The 19,679-nt window shown below is 39.0% G+C and overlaps 1 protein-coding gene across 3 annotated transcripts in view; it reads right to left on the bottom strand.

Moving 5' to 3' along the window:
• Positions 1–19,679, bottom strand: part of DNAH9 (dynein axonemal heavy chain 9) — a 310,371-nt gene that overhangs the window by 266,199 nt on the left and 24,493 nt on the right. Inside the window, exons 7-14 of one of the 3 annotated variants that reach the window (XM_039847368.1) lie at positions 17,682–17,849; positions 15,864–15,980; positions 14,303–14,453; positions 11,509–11,623; positions 6,702–6,770; positions 5,147–5,273; positions 1,349–1,604; positions 61–302 (exon numbers count right to left, since the gene is read on the bottom strand). In XM_039847368.1, the coding sequence (XP_039703302.1) occupies positions 61–302; positions 1,349–1,604; positions 5,147–5,273; positions 6,702–6,770; positions 11,509–11,623; positions 14,303–14,453; positions 15,864–15,980; positions 17,682–17,849 (1,245 nt within the window). Of the gene's footprint in view, positions 1–60; positions 309–1,348; positions 1,605–5,146; positions 5,274–6,701; positions 6,771–11,508; positions 11,624–14,302; positions 14,454–15,863; positions 15,981–17,681; positions 17,850–19,679 lie in introns of all 3 variants that reach the window. The other 2 variants (XM_039847369.1, XM_039847370.1) reach the window with 2 other exon arrangements.

Here is a 19,679-nt window from a genome sequence, read left to right as displayed (position 1 = left end):
TATGCATTTCTTGATGCTTTCCCTCTACTCGTGGTATGTGTTTGAGAGTCTGGTTATTACCTGAACAAGGGCATGAATCTTAAGGCCAGATTCTTTGATGTGATTATAATATTTTTCCATTCGTTCATGCTGATCATCCATGGAAAGAAGGCATTCCTTTTTTCCATCCTTTCTCTTAAATATTGGAGCTACCCATGTTTTCATAATGTTTTGAATCTCTTCCACATTGTCTTTAGTTTTCTGAATTCTTTGTTCAAGATCATGAATACTATTGGTGATTTGAATGACATAATCCCAAATGCCTGCTCCTCGAAAGAAATATAATTAATTGAAATAGCTGACAGTTGCACAGCTTAAAGGTCTAGTTGTTATGAAAGACAGAAATTTAATATCCATGGGTTTTATAAGACTTTTCTGCACAGGTTACTTCATTATAATCAGTCTTTTTCTTCTTAGTCATATAAAAAACCCAACTCTTACCATAACTCTGATTATGGAGAAAAAAAATAGGTAATACTTACCTACCAAGCATACGAAAGTTGATATATTTGCTACGGCATACCAGTGCAACTTGGTGACTTTATTTGGGTCAATGAATCTTATTTTTAAAGCACTTTCACTGTACTAAATGTTAAAAATATAATTTCTTCTTCTTTAATATGGTATTCCAAAACTTCCATGAGTTGACTGTGACCTTCTTTTCAAACTTTAACTCTTCTGAGGACCCTAATGCAAATTAATCTCCCTTCCCTATGATTTATTACACTCTATTTTTAACTTTATCATGCCTCTTTATCATAGCTTGCCTCGTGTGATTTATATTGTATATGTCTGTTGTCCTCACTAAATGTGAGCTCTTTGAGGGTAGAGGCCAAGCCCTATATACCTGATACCTCATATTCTTCCCACAGTCCCTCCTAGAATAACCAACATGTGTTAATCCGTTGATGAATGTTTATTGAGCTGAATGGATGGATACAAGAGAAGTAAATGCATAGTTCCCTCATTTAAGATGTTTTTGGTCTAGTTAAGAAAATTAAGTAATGGCAATAATATAGTAAACACTCTCATTCATGGTGTGCTGGAGACTGTGGGAGATCTCACGCAAACTCTGAGCCTCCCCTAGTACATGGCAGCAGTTTTCTAAATCTGCTAATCATATTCAAAGAGAAGGAAGAAGAGGAATACCAATCCTTCTTGCCTTCTCTACTTTGGAGATATGTCTGTGAGGATAGACTTGTGTTTGCAACACAACCCAGATTACCAGAGAATCATTTGAGAGTCTACCGACTTTATTAAGATCTTGACTCTCAACCTTTACCCCAGACTCCAAGTTGTGTTCTGTTACCTTCTGTTTTCCAGTTCAGAGTCTCTTCTGCAGCTCTCAGGCAAAGATCAATATTTTGCAGCTCTTCCTCCACTAATGGAAATTCCACCTCTAGCAGAGTTTTCATAACCTTGTTGTACCAATTTGCCATCAACTCCAAATTAGCCACAAGCTGTCGATAGAATTCCCTGGAGGAGAACATGACTGCTGCTGTCTCAGGAAAGTGCTTCATCTGCCTGGGATGAAGATAACTCATTTCTTTCAGCACTGAAATCAGCTGGAGGAAAGAATCAACATATGTGGCTGTAGTTCAGTGGCAGTGAATAGCAGCAATTACTGGTTAAGGACTGGAAAAACCCAGGGGACCCAAAGGCCTCTAGGTCCTTTCCTAACTTCTGCACCTATCCATTCCTTAAATCTAGTTTCAGAGAAGGGAAGTTGAGTATCTGGCAGAAAGAAGATGACTTGGAAAGCATCAAGGTTAACTGAATCCATACATCACAAAGATCATGCAGTGGAAAACCTGGGAAGAGGACATTAGTGATAGCAGGAGAGGGCTCTGCCTTGATGCTTTAGGGCATGTGGCTGATGAAATGATAGGCTCATGCTGCCCGAGCCAGTTCCCATGGAGGGGCGATTGTATGAAGGAGGAGGATCACCTAGTCTGGGATACCTGCATGCATACGAAGCCTCAAAATTAGACTTCTGGTATTCTCCCCAAATGTAGTCACACAGATGGTCATAGCCACTGACAGGATTAAGAGAAGGTGTCATTGTACAGCTTTAATACAATCATTTGAAATGGCCCCTTCATTTCTATAATCCTATGCTGGCATATATTTGTGTTTTAATATACTAGGAAGTCAGGAGGTGGAAATCACCCAGGGGCTCTCTGAACTTTAATGGGGCGCTGATTTTAGTGGCAACTGCAAAAGTGAGAAGCCAAACAGATGTGGTCCATCAACAATACAGAGAGCCCTCTGGCAGATGTTTCTAAGCACCCTGTTCATCATCCTTTGCTTATTTATTATGTTTATCTCTGAACCTACAAGGACTGATGTGTATAGCTATTTGTGACAAAACAGATACCAGGCCATAGATTCTCCCCTGCCTCCTTCCTCCACATTTCACCTTCTACCTCCATATCAACACATTTCGGCTCCCAGCTCTCCTTCCAGTGGCTCTGGGCCATTTCTTCTTGTCACCCAACAAACTCTACTCAGGGTTAAGACAAATGCTAACCAGCTGGCAGGGAAATGAACTCAGCCTCCTAGTTTATTTTGAAATAAGCTCAAGATAGATATTAAAAAACTAAGTGTAGGAAATGAATACAAAAATTAAAAGAAAATGTGAGACTATTTATATAATATTGAGATAGAGAAGGCCATTCCAAACATACAATCATAAAATATAAAATTTATATGCCTAAAACATCATACATGTAATAAAATGGCATGCTCCAACTGGTAAAAATACTTGCAGCAGATTTCTTAATATCTGACAAATATTTCACAAATATTCTAACAAATTCACAGGAAAAGAAGGGATTTCCACTCAAAAGTGGGCAAAGGACATGAACAAGCAATTCATAGAAGAAGAAGAAATATAAACAGCCAATGAATACATGAAAAAGTTCTACTTTTGAGTGGTCAAAATAAATGCAAATTAAAACAACATTGAGAAATTATATTTTTTCTAGTTCAACAAGCTGGAAGTGATTAGAAGAAATGAATATCTTCCTGGCAGGAGAATGACTAAATTTCATCTTTCTAAAGAACAAATTGATAATATACATAAAAAATCTCAAAATGTGAGCACCTATTAGCCTAACAATTCCATTTCTAGGCATTTATCCCAAAGAAATAATCAAGGACGATGTGACAATAACTAAAGATATTTATTGTAGCATTAGTTATACCATATTGAATCTCATTGTAAGATGCCAAGGATGGTAAGATTCACTATTATTATACATCCAACTAAGAAAGAAAGAAAAAAAAAAGGAGTTTTTTAAACTACAAATACATGTCATCAGAGATAAGTAAAAATCATGTACATCCTAGAACCAACGAAATACATATTAAAAAAACTAGAAAATAATCTAAATGTCCAACAACAGGGCATTTAAATAATTTAAACAAATTATATATGCATAATTTATTTCCCTATACAATTCTTATCCTGGCCCCAAATGGGCAAATCTCTGGTCATGTCCCTCTAGAATGATATATATGTTACTGTTCATCTTTAATACCATAGCTGTTGCCACTTGCTAGAAGCTGGAAGTTAAAGGATATTCATAGCTTTTCTTTTACTTGTGTTTGTAGTTATCTCTCCTTGACTCACATAATTTAGGTATTTATTCCCTCTCCCTTTTTCTTTTCTTCTCTTCTCTTCTCTCTTTGTTTCTTTTATTTCCTTCTTTCACTTATCTTCTCCTTCCTTTCTCTTCTATCACCTACAAACACCTATAAGGCACCGACTATGTGTTGTCCATTGAAGCAGATAACGTCTTTGCTCTTGAAGTATGTAGAGGAGGAGTGGTTCATCCTCCATAATGTTTTATAGCAAGGGCATAATTACTAAAATTGTGACATCTAGACCGTGGCTTACTTGGTAAGCCAGAAACTCATTTCTTTGAACATTTAATATTCAATATTGCTAATGGTGAATGATGATAAAATTACTACAAGGAGTCAAATGAACTAAATGACAGACTCATGTCTTACCAAAGAAAAGAACTACATCCTCCAACTTCCTTTGTTGACAGTTCATTTGGAATTGATGTTCTCTTTAAACTGTAGTTTTCTCAAAAGACACCAATATTCTATCAGCTCAGTTTTCAGCTCCTCTGGAGAACATGCCATCAAGACAGAAGTAGGTGACTGCTTTCAGCTCGGTGTGGCCAATACTTTTTATTTTTTAATGATGTGCTTCCTGATATGGGCTAACTTTTGGTTATTGTCTTCTCCAGCATTAAGCTTTCCATGGCTGCTACAACCCACACTGATCTTCCACCCTTCTGATCTAGAGAAGGGTTTCTCAACTTTGGAACTACTGACATTTTCAGACAGGAAAAAAAAAAAAAACCTCTTTGCTGTGGGGAACTATCTTGTGCATTGTAGAAAATTTAGCAGCAGCGCCGTTGGTATCTACCAACTCTATGCTACTGGCACTTAGTCCATGTTCGACAATCAAAAATGTCTGCAGGGGGAAAAAATCGCTTCAGTTGAGAATCACTAATATCGAGTCTTATTTCCTTTGAGATTTGTCATATGCTATCTAATAAAGATAGATTTTTGCATGTTGACATTCTAGCTCCCAACTAGCTATGCTTTCCTTACACCAGTCAGCTCTGGTACTAAATGGTCAGTAATGTTGTTATTCTTTCTGTCTGAAGATAGGTAGCAATACCTGTTTAAATGCCTTCTGGAATTTCAGATAGTGCATATCTATAATATGACATTTAAACTTTTTGATGAGTTAATCTTAAGTGTAATATCATTCTAAATTTGTATATATGAAATCAAGTACATAATAAAACTGTTGTCATGTAAAAGTTTAAAAAATATTTGGCAATATTTTCTGTTGTACAAAATCAAAGCAAAGATATTGGCCAACCTTGGAGAAAAATGTGAACATTGGACAACTTAAGAAAACTGCATGGCAGGAATTATCCTAAAAAAGAAAATCCAGGGTGTAAATTCTTTTGTGCAGCTTTTGCATGTTCTTATAAGAAGTTTTTTTTGCATTTGAAATCAGCAAAGTTAAGCGAAACTCTTCAGCAACCCAATAGGAAATTACTGCTGCCCAACTTACCTGTGGGTTAAAGTTAACAGTAATCTGCTTTGTCTCTGGGTCACGTTTCAGAAGTGGCTGAGAAAGATTGTACTGTGACTTCTCTGATACTGTTTGACACCAGTCCTCATAAAGTTTTGTCTCATATCTGTAAGAATGGGAAATAACCACCATCTCATAAGTATCCTCCCTGCTCCCCAATGCCTGGCAATGATTAGTGGAAGATATAGATAACATGGGTCTGTCTATCTATCATCTATCTATCTATCTATCTATCTATCTATCTATCTATCTAATCATCTATCAGTCATCTACCTAATGAACTAAAGATACTACTAGTAAAATACCTGAATACATTCTTAGGTCAAAGTCATTGACTCAGCCAGGCATGACAGCTCCTGCAGGTAAGCCCTCATTTTTAAAGAGGCTTAAATCAGGAGAATAGGAAAAGAGACTACATGTGATCACTTTGGGGGATAAAAGAAGTTGTGATTAGTCTACATAAACACTGGAAAAAGCTATTGGGTAAGATTTGCTCTCATGCTAGTCTTCACATAGCTCACAGACAACTGTCATTCAGTCATTGTGCCCTGACTGAGCACCTCCCATGTGCTGGGCTTGGGGAATAAAATGTTGACTAAACTCCTCATGTTAAGTTCAGGTAATGCTCTGACCAGAGGTAAACAGAGAATGCAGTAAGCACAACTCATGAGAAACACACAAGGCATTAAGCATCTGGTGGCAGGGGTGGGTGGGTGAGTGGGTGAGGGCGATAAAGAGAATGTCAGGAAGGATTCATGGAAGAGGGTCCAAAGTGACGTTTGACTTGAGTTTCAGAGGCTGGGAAGATGTTGTGCAGCGAAAGGGGAATGAATGCTCTTGGCAAAAGCAACAATGTGGTCAAACGGTAGAGGTGAAAAACAGACAACTATGTACTGGGACTACCTGAGGCGGAAGGGGCCAAAAGTTGAGGCTGGAGAGGAAAGATAAGGCCAGAGAAGGCTTTTCATGTCATGTTAAGGAGGTGATGGGAAACAGTGAAATGCTGTCCATCCAGGGTATGTGGTGACATTATCAGATTTGGTAACACTGTGGGCAGTGTGGGCACTAGACCTTGCTTCCCCAAGACTTATCGCAGCTTTAAAGCAGGGACAACTATAAACCCATGTAAAATTTTCATTCTTATGGCTTCTCCATAAAAGGATACAAGAAATATTTTTAAAATTTATTTTCTCTGTGTGCCACATGAACTGTTGCTTTCTGCTTAGTGAGCAGCTGCTGCAATATTCCATGACACTGATCTCAGAGTGCCATGAGGAGTGCCCCACTTTTAGCTCTGCCAAGTTCATGCTTCCAACAAAACCACACTGGAAAAGTGTCTGTTTCTAGAATGAAGCTGCATTCCCCAGAGACACTGCATTTGTAATCCAGAAGCACTGTACTCACAGATAACATGGTTATAAAAACACAGAATAACATTTCACAGCCACTGTGGAATCTGCTCAAATTGAGAACCACAAAAGGCATTGTGGGGGCTATGCAATTTGCAAAACAATATTATCCCAGAGCTGCTTACTTTTCCAGTAATGAGAGCATGTCTTCATATTTTTGTATCACTCGCTTTCCTTCAGGAGAATCCATGCAACTATCCATACAAAAAAGAAAAGAAAGCATCGAATTAGAAGGTTAGAAGTCAAAATTATGATCTGAGTAACAAACTGCATCCTATAAAGAGGTTGAGTAACTTCTTGGGCTGGTTTCCAAATGTCAGAAAAGAGTCTGCATTCTTCTTCCTGAACATCCTCCATGGGCCACTAGAGGGCACCTGTACTTCCTGAAATGCAGGCAGCCCCACAGGTAACAGGGATGGTGGAACATTATCCACCATGGCACCATCAACCCCTTCACCCTAGCGCAGCCAGTCATGCACAGGTAAATGAAGTCCTTCAAAACTCTGAATAAAAGAGAAATTGAGACATGAAAGAAAAATTCTGGGTTCCATAGTTTTCTGTATATAAGAAAAAATTATATATGACATTATACATTATAACATTATAAAAAGTATATAACATTATATATAAAACAATGTTTTTATATATATACACACACACATACCACACACACACACAGACATTGTTTTATATATATATATATATATATATATATATATATATATATATATATATATATATTTATTTATTTATTTCCCCTTCTCCAAAATCCAACTAGGACATGTTATGAGGAGCCCTGTTAATCATTACTCACTAACATGTTTACATGAGGTTCTCTCCAACATCTCATGCCTCCAAACATGTGAACGCACAATGCACACACATGTACACACACACACACAAATTCACATGCTCACACGCGCAGACACTCTCATAGGCTTCCACAGGAACGATAAGGATCATAGGGGAACATGAGCAGAGTCTGGCCCAAGGCACTGTTACCCACATGTGCTTCTCTAGTTTAATACTCCTTTACAACACAAAATGAAAGTCCAAGTCCTGGGAAAATTGGCAAAATATCTGTGATTTTCAGAATCTTTCACACTGTGTTGGCGGGTCTGTTTTTGTTTGTTCTGCTAGAAAAATGAGGCAGCTTATTGCAAAGATTCTTTAAAATCCATTTGTTCTTTAAATCAACACAAGGTTTCTTCACAAAATCCCCTGAGCTTTCAATGTAAGCCCTCAAGCCTGCAGAGAAAGCACTGGATTTCCAGTCACTCAGTTCTCATTCATGGTGAATGAGCAGATGCTTCTGAGAGGCAGCCAGAAGTGGAAAGATTTTCAGACCAGGCAAGTGAGCTCATGCCTGGCCTTCCCCTCATGAGCTGTGGGATTTCCCCAAGCCTCATAGCCCTGATCTCATTTTCATATCTGGTAAAGAATGAGATTAGAAGAGAGAAAGACAATAATGTTTGGAAAAACAGAAGGCAGCAGGAAAGAAGACCAAATGTGAGATACATTGACTCCACAAAAGAAGCCGTAGGCATAGATACAGGAACTGAGCAGGGCTGTCGAGGACATTGTAGACATCACTCATTCACAGAGTCACCAGGAGTAAGAGTCAGAGCCGACTCAAGGCCACACGACACACACAGAGGAGAGAGTAACTTCGCACACTAGGGCCTGTGGCAGTCACCTAGAAGATCTGAGAGGTCAGAAGAAAGTGATGTTAAACTCCCTGCAGATTCTACTTCACTTCATGGTGAAGAACCTACAACATTTTTAATAACCAATAAATATATATTATAGGGCATAATACAATTTTGAATTCAGTTTTAAAACAAAGGAAATTTTCCATGGGAATTTTAGAGGACACAGTGGGGTGCCATTCAGATCCCCTCTCAGAACCACCCCCACCCCTTAACCCGGCTTTGGCTAGGAATGTTAGCTGCTAGTGAAGCAGGGTTGCCTCTTTTTTTGGGAACAACCTCAGCCAAAAAGAGTGACCTCTCTCAAGGTCATGCCTCTCCCCCAGACAGCCCATATCCATAGACTAGCTGATGTGGGAGTTCTCTGGAGGGCCAGAGTTCCCCCAGAGGATGGGCTGAAGCCTCCCTGCAACTATACTGCAACTCAACTTTTCCCTCTGCCCATCCCCCCACTCCCTCACATAAGCTGTTCCTAAGAGCATCCTTATAAATTCCTGTACACAAGTCTCCGAGTCTGCTTCCAGGGAACAGAAATTATGACAGCTACTGTAGTCCACATACCTAGACGCAGCCCTGCCACTCTACCCCACTCATATATCTTCTCCCTTCCACCTTAGGGGACATATTTGAGAAGATGTACCCCCCAGCCAAACTTCCTATAGCAGGGAAATCTCTGGGAAGTGGTCTGAGTTAGAAGCTTTGAGAATCAAACTTCCAGTTTTTTCCTTAGCGTTTTCTAGGACTTTAGGCATGTCACCTCGCTTTTGTTTGCCTCAGTTTTTTCATCTGCAAAATAAAGCATTTGCTTAGACCAGAGCAGGGGCTGCAAATGGATTGCCCACTGGGCAGACCTGATCCACAGGCATGTGTGTTTGATCTGTGAGAAGTCTGAGAAAAAGTGGAATACTTGCTAATTTTAAAGTTGGGTGTTTTACATAAAAATCTAGTTTCTTTCACATTGAGTCTGTCTTCTGCTTGGCAACATTGGATTCTGTATTGGATGCTCCCTTTAGACCCCATTCTGGTGCTCTCGAATCATCTTCCTAGCCTCTGAAAGTGTTTAATCTCTTTAAACATTTCTTTCCTAGTTTTATTGAGATATAATTGACATACAAGACTGTATAAGTTTAAGGTACACAGCATAATGACTTGAGTTACATATATTGTGAAATGATGACTGTCATTAATTTAGTTAACATTCATCTTCTCATATAGATACAGAAAGAGAAAAGAAAAAATAAGTCTTTTTCCTTGTGATGAGAACTTTTAGGATCTACTCACTTAACTTTCAAATAAAACACAGTAGTGTTAACTACAGCCATTATGCTGTACATTATGTCTCCAGTATTTATTTATCTTTTAACTGCAAGTCTGTGTCTTTTGAAAACTTTTGTCCATTCCTCCCACCATGTACACCCTCTCTCTGATAACCAGGTAACCACAAATCTGATCTTTCTCCATGAGTTTGGTTTTTTTCAGATTCTACATATACGTGAGATTATATAGTTTTTGTCTTTCTCTATCTTACTCATTTCACTTAGCATAATGCCCTCAAGGTCTATCCATATTGCAAATGGCAGAATTTTCTTCCTTTTTATGGCTGAATAATATTCCATTGTATATATCATTTTGTTTATCCATTCATCCATCAATGAACACTTTGGTTGTTTCCATGTCTTAGCTAATGTAACAAAAAAAAAAAAAAGAAGCAATGAACATGGAGCATAGAGCTCTCTTCAATATAGTGATTTCATTTCCTTCAGATATATACACAGAAGTGGAATTGCTGGATCTTATGGTAGTTTTATTTTTAATTTTTTGAGGAACCTCCATACTGTTTTCCACGGTGGCTGCACCAATTTACAGTCCCACCAAATAATGTACAAGACAGTACTCTTTCTCCGCATCTTCACCAACACTTGTTTTTTCTTGTCTTATTGATGATAGCCATTCTAACAGGTGTGAGGTGATATTTCATTGTGGTTTTGGTTTGCATTTCCCTGACAATTAGTGATGTTGAGCACCTTTTCATGTACAAAAGTGTTCAGTCTTGCCACCTGGGCCAGAGAATCCCTAAGGCCCTTTCTAGCTCTGAAGAACCTGTGATTCTAATGTCCAAAATTCAAGTCCTCTTTTGTATTTGCAAAAGCCAAGTGCTTTCAACATAATCAGTTTTAGAAAGAGGGATCAGAGAAAGATTGCCTTTCCCTAGGCAGCATTCCGAACATGATATTGCAAACAGCTCTTCTCTCTCACTTCCAGACCCAAGATGCCTCTAACTAGCTTGTTTTTCAGAATCAGCTGTGAGCTGTGAGGTAGGCCAAACCTGGTCACTGTCAGAATCATAGGGGGAACTTGCAAAGGGAGCAGATTCACAAGTATCCCTCGCCCCCAGATTCGGATTCAGTAGCTAAAGGGTAAGGTCTAGGAATCTAATTTTAAGGCTCCCCAGATATTCTAATACATGAGGCCCTCAAACCATGCTTTAGGAAACACTGGGTTCCATTATTTCCCAGAAGCCTCAGTAGCTGAGAGACCTTGTGTCAGAGAGAAACATGTAGAAGGACTTCACAGAGCTTGAAAACTCTGATTTATTTTCCTCAAGAAATAAATTTCATGGAGAAAAGGGAGTCAGCCTATTGTCCATCAAGACTCATTTAACACCAAGGGCCCTACTAGTCAGCCCAAATGTATTGATCTCATTACTATTTGACCAAGAGGTATCTGGTTGCTACGGACTGAATGTTTGTATTACTTCCCCTATTTTCATTTGTTGAAGCCTAATCCCCAATGTGATGGTATTAGGAGGTGGGACCTCTGGGAGGGAAGAGCCCTTCCAAATGGAATTAGTGCTCTCATAAAAAGAGACCCCACAAGGCTCCCTTGTTCTTTCTGCCATGAGAAGACCAAGTGAGAAAATGGCTGTCTATGGACCAGAAAGTGGGCTCTCACCTAAGGCTGAATCTGCTGGCACTTTAATCTTGGACTTCTCACCCTCCAGAACTGTGAGAAATAAATTTCTAATGTGTATAAGCCATCCAGTCTATGGTATTTTGTTACAGCAGCTCAAATGGACCAAGACACTAGATAATTGCTGGAAATGGAAAGAAATAAGGATGATTTTCATGCCTTAGGTAAATGAGATGCATTTCTACAACAGTCAAAATCCAGACCAGGAGCAGGAGCCTAAAATGAACCTGACTTTCAGGAACAAGATACTCACCGATGTGCGATGCATCTGAAGTTGGCAAAGGGATCTTGGATGCGCTGCCTCAGGTCCTGCGCCCAGCGGAGACCCCCAGCCACAGAGGGCATGTTCTTGTGCACCAAAGAGAACCCTGGGGACACAGCATAGCCAGTATGAAGTGAGGCTCTAGTCCCTCAGCCCTGCTCTGCCCCAGGAACACTTCCTGTCCGCTACTCCACTTTTTGCTTCTTCTATCTCCATATGTGAAAGTCACCCTGTACTCACATTGAGGTGGGGAGTTCCTGGGAAACCACTGTGCTCTGATAAGGAGTAAGAAAGAGTGACCTTGAGGAGAACATTAACAGGGTCAGAGGATAGGCGTCCCAGTCCAGCTCTGCCACTCTGGTTTTCTGACTTCATACCAGTGACTTTCAACCTGACTGCACATCAGCATCACCTGCGGACTCTTTAAATATACCGATGCTCGGGTCCTGCTCTCACCATTCTGATTTAATTGGTCTTGGTGGGGCTCAGTCATTTGTATTTTTTTTAAAGCTTTCAAGATGATCCTAATTGTATAGTCAAGGTTGAAAAACACTGTCTTAAATAGACAACTAAATCTCTCTGGGCCTCATTTTTTCATCTATAAAATGGGAATAATATCTTCCCTACTTAACTTTCATGGTTTCTGTGAGAATTCAATAAGATTATGAATGAGACAGGCCATGTGGGTTATGAAGCACTTTGCCAGAGTTAGCACAATTTAGATATTTTTACTTTGGCCCATACAGTTTGGGTTTTTTTGCTTATAATTAGTTGTCAAAATTTAACAATTATGAGATTTGGTTTTAAATAATCAGTTTCCAGCTTCCTTGGTAAAATTAGAAGATCTGGCAAAAAATCAGCTGCCACTTCTAATCAGCAACTGGAGTGGAAAAGTGGTCTCTTCTTTTAACTTACTATGGACTCTATCACTTTCTGAGATCTTATGCTAAGCTCAGATCTATGATAGACCAAATTCTAAGATAACGCCAATTGATCCTCGCACTTGCATAATTCTCTCTTTTTCAGGTATGGGTGGAAACTGAATATAATGAAATATTACTCCTGTAATGATGTTATGTTATATGGCAAAAGGTAGATGATCTTCGGTAGACCTGTCTTAATCAGATGAACCCTTTTAAAGTAGAATGTTTTCTCTAGTTGGTGGCAGAAGGAAAAGTAAGGGATCTGAAGCATGAGAAGGATTCAATATGCCATCACTGGCTTGATAATGGAGGCAGCTACATAGCTTTCCCACCTGGAAATGAATAGGTGTGGCTTCTAGAGTGGACTGAGTGGACCTCAGCTGATAGCCAACAAGGAAATGGAGACTTCAGTCCTATATCACAAAGAACTGGATTCTACCACAAAAATGAACTTGGAAGTAGATTTTTTTTTCCCCCAGAGCCTCTAGATGAGAAGTCAACCCAGCCAAATCTCGATTTCAGCCTTATACTCTGAGTGGAGAAGAAAGGGACACTAAGCTAGGCCACTGACCTACAGAACTGTGAGTTAAAAGGCAAGCCACTAAGAGCGGTATCACACTCAGTGTTGCAATAATTTGTTATGCAGCCATAGAAAACTAATATGGCCTGTGAAGGTATTTGAGTTTTCAAATTCTGTATCTGATTGGAATATGTCATGAGGATGGTCCCACATAAAACAGGCCAACTGATTTTCAGCAAATGACCTCCTAAGTGGAAGCAACTTTTAATGACTTCGGTATGAAATCTGGTTTTTAGACACCCAGTGGTACTGCTACTCCATCACTTAAAGACCTTGGAAAATTTCCTATTGCCTGAATAATGAATTCCAGATTCCATAATATGGCACTCAGAGCACTTCACAATCTGGCCCCAAACTCCATGACTGACCTAATCTCCCTCTATACATCTTGTTTGGCTACAGGAGGTTCTAATTGGTATCTTCCACATAATCAACTGTCTTTGCTTCTTCAGAAGTCTTTTCCTCTTCTCCCTGGCTGTCAATCTCCCCACCTTTCTGGGCTTGGCTCAAGGCCACCTTCTCCACAAGCTCTCCTTGGAGTATCCCAGTCACAGTTCATCTTGTTTTGCTATAGTTCTTTATAATTCAAGCTGGAAACTACTATTCTGCTATGTAACTGTTCCTATCTGGTGTGTTCCTTAAAGAACCACTTTTTAATATTAATTAGTTTATCCCTTACCCTGGCCTGCCTCTGCATATCATTCCCACAAATATGTCCTACATATAGCAAAGACTCAAGATATATTTGTAAAGCTAAATTGAACTTATGTTTGATTTTCAAACAGATAAGACAAGGCATCTAAGCATTGCAGTAAAACTGGAGACATCACATTGTGGTTTGGTATCACCCTTTCTCAGGCTCCTGATGGTTCTTCCCTCCAGAAGCATGGTTGCTATGGCATTGAAAGGGATTAGAAACTTTTTTTCAGGCATCAAAAAATCTACTGTGGAATTGAGCCATGGCGAAACTTAATCAATGTGGCAACATTGATCAAGGATCAACTCATACATTATGCTAAGATCTCAATCGACCAGAGGCAGTCAAGATTTCACTGCTCTGGGTTATCCTGCCAATCTCAGCCCCATATACAGGGAAATTCACAGTTCAGTGAACTCTACAATCATCCAAGATGGTCTGGAATATCAAGCAAAAGGGTTGTTGTTGCTTTTCTTGGAGAATGTCATAGATTCACAGTAAAGATTTAACAAATACATGAGCAGTGAGTTTCACCCATCCCAGAAGTAGAACTCTACCATCCAAATCCCCTGGCAGCCAGCCTACCGAGTTCTTCCTCCTCCTGAACATGCTGATTATAGATTATCCTCACTGTATCCAGGTCTTTGTTGAACATTTTGATGAGTACCAGGTACTTATCAGATGTATCCTGTGCTACCAGTGGCCTTTCGAGGAGGCTTCCTGCTATGTCTAACAGCTGTAGAAGAGGTGGAGAAAGAAGAGGAACAAGTAGTCAATTAAGCATTTCCAAGGTTACACAAATCTTGTTTCTTGGATTTTCTTTCATATGTCTATCAATGTAAGAAGGTCAAAAAATTGTTATTGAGCAACTGGATAAATAATTATTAATAGGTAGATATTCATAGTCTGTCTCCTTTCTCTTTTGCTTTGAAAGGAGGATTTCTGTCTGCTAAATTACATATCAGATTCTTGTGGATGTAAGAATCTGGATAAAGGGTAAAACATAGAGAAAATGTAAATATATCAGAAAAGTTGAGCTGATCTACATTTAAAAGACCATTAAAAAAAATCTCAAACATTGAAGGATGGTAGATAGAAAAGAAAAAAAGAAGTTAAGTGGGCTAGGTGTCGGGGAGAATATGAAGGGCTAAAATTTGAGAGTGGAGTAGAAAAAAGTTTCAGAGAGAACTAACTCTTGAATTAATTTCTGGAATCAAATGGTTGAAGAGAGAAATCCTAATAGTCTTCCTATGTGAATTATGGAATAGCAGGTATTTATTAAAGGTCATTCTCTCTCTCTCTCACTCTCTCTCTCTCTCTCTCTCTCTCTCTCTCATCTATGGCTAATGAGGCCTGGCAATTTGGATTACCCAATATTCTAGAAGAGCATAGATTCCAGTCCATGTTTGGACATTTTCAGTGACTAGAAACTTAACAATTTCTCAAGGAAGTTCACTTCATCTTTAAATAACATTGACAGACATCTCTTTCCTCTGCTGAGCCCAAATCTGTCTCCTTGTAATTTCTACTGATTAGTTCCGGTTCTAACACTTAAGGCTTCACAGATTAAGTCCCTTCATAGTTTATAGATGATCTATCATGCTCTATAAGTCTTCATATCTCATGACTCAGAATTCTCAGTTATGCAGCCATTTATCTACGCATTGTCCTAAACCTTTTCCATATTCTTGTACCATCTGATTTGGCCAATGCAGGGAAAGGGCACAAGTCTTCTTATTCTAATTACTTGTACTTGAATCCTGTAATAAGTTACCTGGTAGGTGGTTTGCATCAGTTTGAATCAACCTGACAGCAGTTGTTAAACAGCCATGATATTATAGAACCACGGTGACTGCAGTAGACTACTTCACTTTTAATGGGTAAGGCCCAAAGAATATATTCCAGAAGAAACTCTTCTGAAAAGTAGTTTTACATCTTCTTTTCAGAAAAGCATTAGTAACCAATCTGAGTAGCCAATGATACACACTCCCTTGTTCTAGGACACTCACAATACCTTTCTATCAGACTAATAAGAACAATTAATATCTGCAGGAACAGAACAGTTGGAAGAGTATCCTTACCCTCCTCGGATGAGGGCAAAGGGAGAACTGATCACAGGAATGGCTCCCACCCAACTTGTACAAACCTTAAAGGCATGCTCCAAATCAGGTGCATCATCAAAGGCTTGAATAAAGATAGTCCCCAGTCTTCGGTCAAGATCTTCTACTCTCTGGTTAAATTTAGAGACATCATTTTCAAATTCCTGAAGAGACATCACGTAGACATAGAAAAACATTATTTTCTGAAAGACAGTCCTACTATGCCCTCCCTTTATTACTAACACTTGTACTTGAATCAGTTATACCAAGGATTTATTTTCATTTTCCAAAATCCACCTTGTCATGAATTATTTTTTATCCATGTAAATAGTTACCTGATTATTGTAGCATTTTTTTTCTCCTAGACACTCTAGGCCAAACAGTAGAGTGAGTCAAATTGTGAAGTTGGCACCCTTTTACTTCCCTCTCTGTGCCCCTTCTGCCACTCTCTGAAGCCCCTTCTCTATCACCCACAGTGCCAACTCACACCACCCTGAAAGCCACCTCAACAGCGACAGCCCCAGTAATGGGGCATCTCTATCATTATCATCTACTTTCCTTCCTCCCTCAGGCCAAAATCTTATTTTTCAGTGTAACCAAATTAATCTAGCCATTAGGAGAAAAGTAAGCTAATTAAACTAATATACACCATTTCTTCTAAGTACATTTTAATTGGTTAAGACAGCAGCTAGTCATTATTCTTTAGGTTGCCAAATTTAGCAAATAAAAATACAGGACATGCATTTTAAATTTCAACTTCAGATAAACAATGAATTTTTTTTAGTACATATCCCAATTATTGTATTCTAGCTGACAACCCAAAGTGTGTTCTCCTACTTAGAATATAGCAATTATCAGAGAAACTTTAACTCAAATTTCTAATTTGTGGAATTATTATTATTTATTATTATTGCTTTATAATAGTAATACATATATTTATAAAAAGACAACAAAAAATATAAAAACATAATATAGTTTTACTTCTCAAACCCAACTACATTAACATTATAGTATGTTTTCCTGTGCATTGGATTTTATTTGTTTTGTTTTATCATACAATAGCAAATACATGGAATGGATCCTGCTTTGTAGTCTATCCTTTTTTCCTATTTTTGATGAATGGAATTTTTAAGAAAGCAACATCTCCCTGGGTTTGCTAAGATCTCCCTAGACATTTGAAGGTGCTCAGATCCGATTTCTGCTCTAATTTATTTCTCCTCTCCCCTCATATGCTCTTAAAATTCTTTCTCCAGTAATTGGCCATTTCCCTCTCAGAGAACTCCATTTCCTTGTTTCAGTCTGGCTCTTTTTCTTCTTTTTGTCTCCTGTGGGCTTGCACTCACAGGTCTCACCTTTTTTGGGCTATGGATGAGACATCAGCTCTTGTGTCCTAATCATGAAAAATGCATCTCTGGTCTTTCCCTGATCCTGAGTACTCCCTTGGAAACCAGCGTCAGATCAGAAAAAAAAAAGGCTATTACTTCACTTAGCTACCCTAACCCACCCCCAAGCTACTAATAAAATTCTGCCCAGGTATGCCTGGCCTTCATGTAGCAGTCTGCTCAAAGCTTAAAATTTTGGAAGCTGCAGAGTGGCCACACCCTCCACCATCATTCCACATCCATCTCAGCATCTCTGAAACTTTGGGTGTCATTAATCCTGAGCAGTCAGCAGTTGGAAAAGGCCCTCCCTGATCTTTCTCTTGACACAAAGAATAATTAGAAGTGGGTCTTCCTTCATAAAACCACTTGGACCATAGAGCTAAAGGAAATGCACAGGGAAAAAGCAAGTCATATCCAGACCCTATAGGCCAGAGGCATCTGAGAAAGAGACAAAACTTGCAAGTTAACCCTCTCAAGCCCTACCATGCCTTGGGGGTCCAGGCAGTCATAGGAGAACTCTGAGAAGATCCTGTGCATCTCTTGAAATTCATCATACATTTGCTGGACCTGCTGACTCAGGGCATTCCCTCTGATGCCACTAAACTCAAGCTTGTCCAGTTTGTGAAAATCCAAGATTGTCTTCAGAAGATCCTATAGGGACAATTCACAAAGAGTTAAAATAATAATGATGATAACAGCAGATCATTCTCAAATTAGTATGAAAAGAGCTGGAAATCATATGGGGGTGGTGGTTGCTTAGGAAAATGTGAAGCCTGATTTGTGTTGTAACCTTATTAGATTGGGTTGGTATAAATAAAAATTGCTTAAACTCAGTAATGAAGTAACAAGAAAGTACAGATAAATAAAATTCACACAAAAAAGATCAGACTTATACTTCAGCCTCTTTCAGTGTTTTCTAATAAATAATAAAGCATATTAATAACAATATTATTTACATGATTGGTGACTATATTACCAATTAAAAAAATCAATTTCAAATTGACCATGTTATCTAGCTCTAGAATGGTAGCTATCTTACGAATATTGACAGGAAAGTAGATCCTCTAAATAGTCCTAAATACAAGCCCAGAGGGTGACACCAACATTCTGAGCAACTACTGCCAAGAAAATAAATCTGTTGGGCGCTCTTGACAAGCATATGCAGCACAGTCAAGCATGTGGCCAGCTGAGTGGCAGTGGGCAATTACTTGATATCTGTATGTTTAGTTTCTTCATCTGTATAATAAAGTGAGAGGTAAATAAGTTGCAGGCTTAGGATTTAGGCCAGTGCCTGGCATGCAGTAAATACACAGTAAGTATGTACTACTGTTGCTGTTGTTGGTATGGCAGTGCTCCAGCTGTGCTCAGAATTAAGTGACAGGTAGACAACACAGCCAGAGCCTTGGAAAGAAGCCCTTCCCGAGTCCATGGAAGCCACTTCACCTCTGATAAAACAGGGGCCTCCAGAACACACCTAGCATGGCAGATCGTAGTATTTCTCTCTCATGAATACTGGCCTAAAATCACAAAACCTCCACATCAAAGCATTCTTCTCATTATAACTTTCAGTCTGTGTGCATACCTCTTCAGTAGGAAAGAGGAAGATGACAGTTACCTCTGCGTGATTTTGGCAAACGTTTGGTGTGGATCACTAGGAGGGGGTCTTCTATCCTGAGGAAGTTTGAAGGGCAAGAAGAGGGAACACTATGTGGTGATGTTGAAAATCTAGCAGGTCCTGGTTCCACTCCAGGAAATTCCCACTGCCCAGTGGTGATATTATATGTCAACCCATCAGACTAGCAGAAGGCTGCCTGATTCCTTTCTCTTTCTGAGACACCAAGTTCAGCAGCAGCAACAGAGGCATTGGGAGGAAGTGATGAAAAGTATCTGACTTTCCCCACATTGCAGGAGGGCAGCCATGCAGCCTTGGCAGCCATCTGACAACCTTTTATTGCTCAGCCATGTTCAAACATGGCTGTCAGCAAGTAGCTGGAGTAGGAAAGGAGAGAAGAGGAAAGAACAAACCAAGGAAAGAAAGACATACACCCAAAGCAGGGGGTCTTGCCACCAATGGTGGAAAATGGATCAGTCTTTATTTTAAAACATGTTCAACTTTATACACTGAGAAAAAAACAGAAATGAATTAGACTTAAATGAAATGGACTTAAATAGTAATTAAATTAAATTAAAAAGTACTTAATTGTAAGCAGTGTTATAGGAGAAACGTATTTGTGCTGTGGAGTGTCACCTAGGTAGTCAGTTTTCATAATTCCATGGATGCCAATTTTAATATTTAGGAAATACTCTCTAACCATTTTAAAAGACAGATACATCTTGATACGTTTGATTACATCAGAAAATTAGATGATAATTTTGTTATGCTATTTTATTTCTCAAGAATATCTGAAGCATGATCTTGGGTGGCCACTAGAAGGTGTTTTATCTCCAATCTAACAGGTAAACCACAGGTGTTACATATTT

The sequence above is a fragment of the Pteropus medius genome, unplaced genomic scaffold, assembly GCF_902729225.1.
Source record: "Pteropus medius unplaced genomic scaffold, Ma_sr-lr_union100, whole genome shotgun sequence".
Lineage (NCBI taxonomy): Eukaryota > Metazoa > Chordata > Mammalia > Chiroptera > Pteropodidae > Pteropus > Pteropus medius.
Note: the sequence above shows the minus strand (reverse complement) of the source record. Positions and strands in the feature narration are given on the sequence as shown.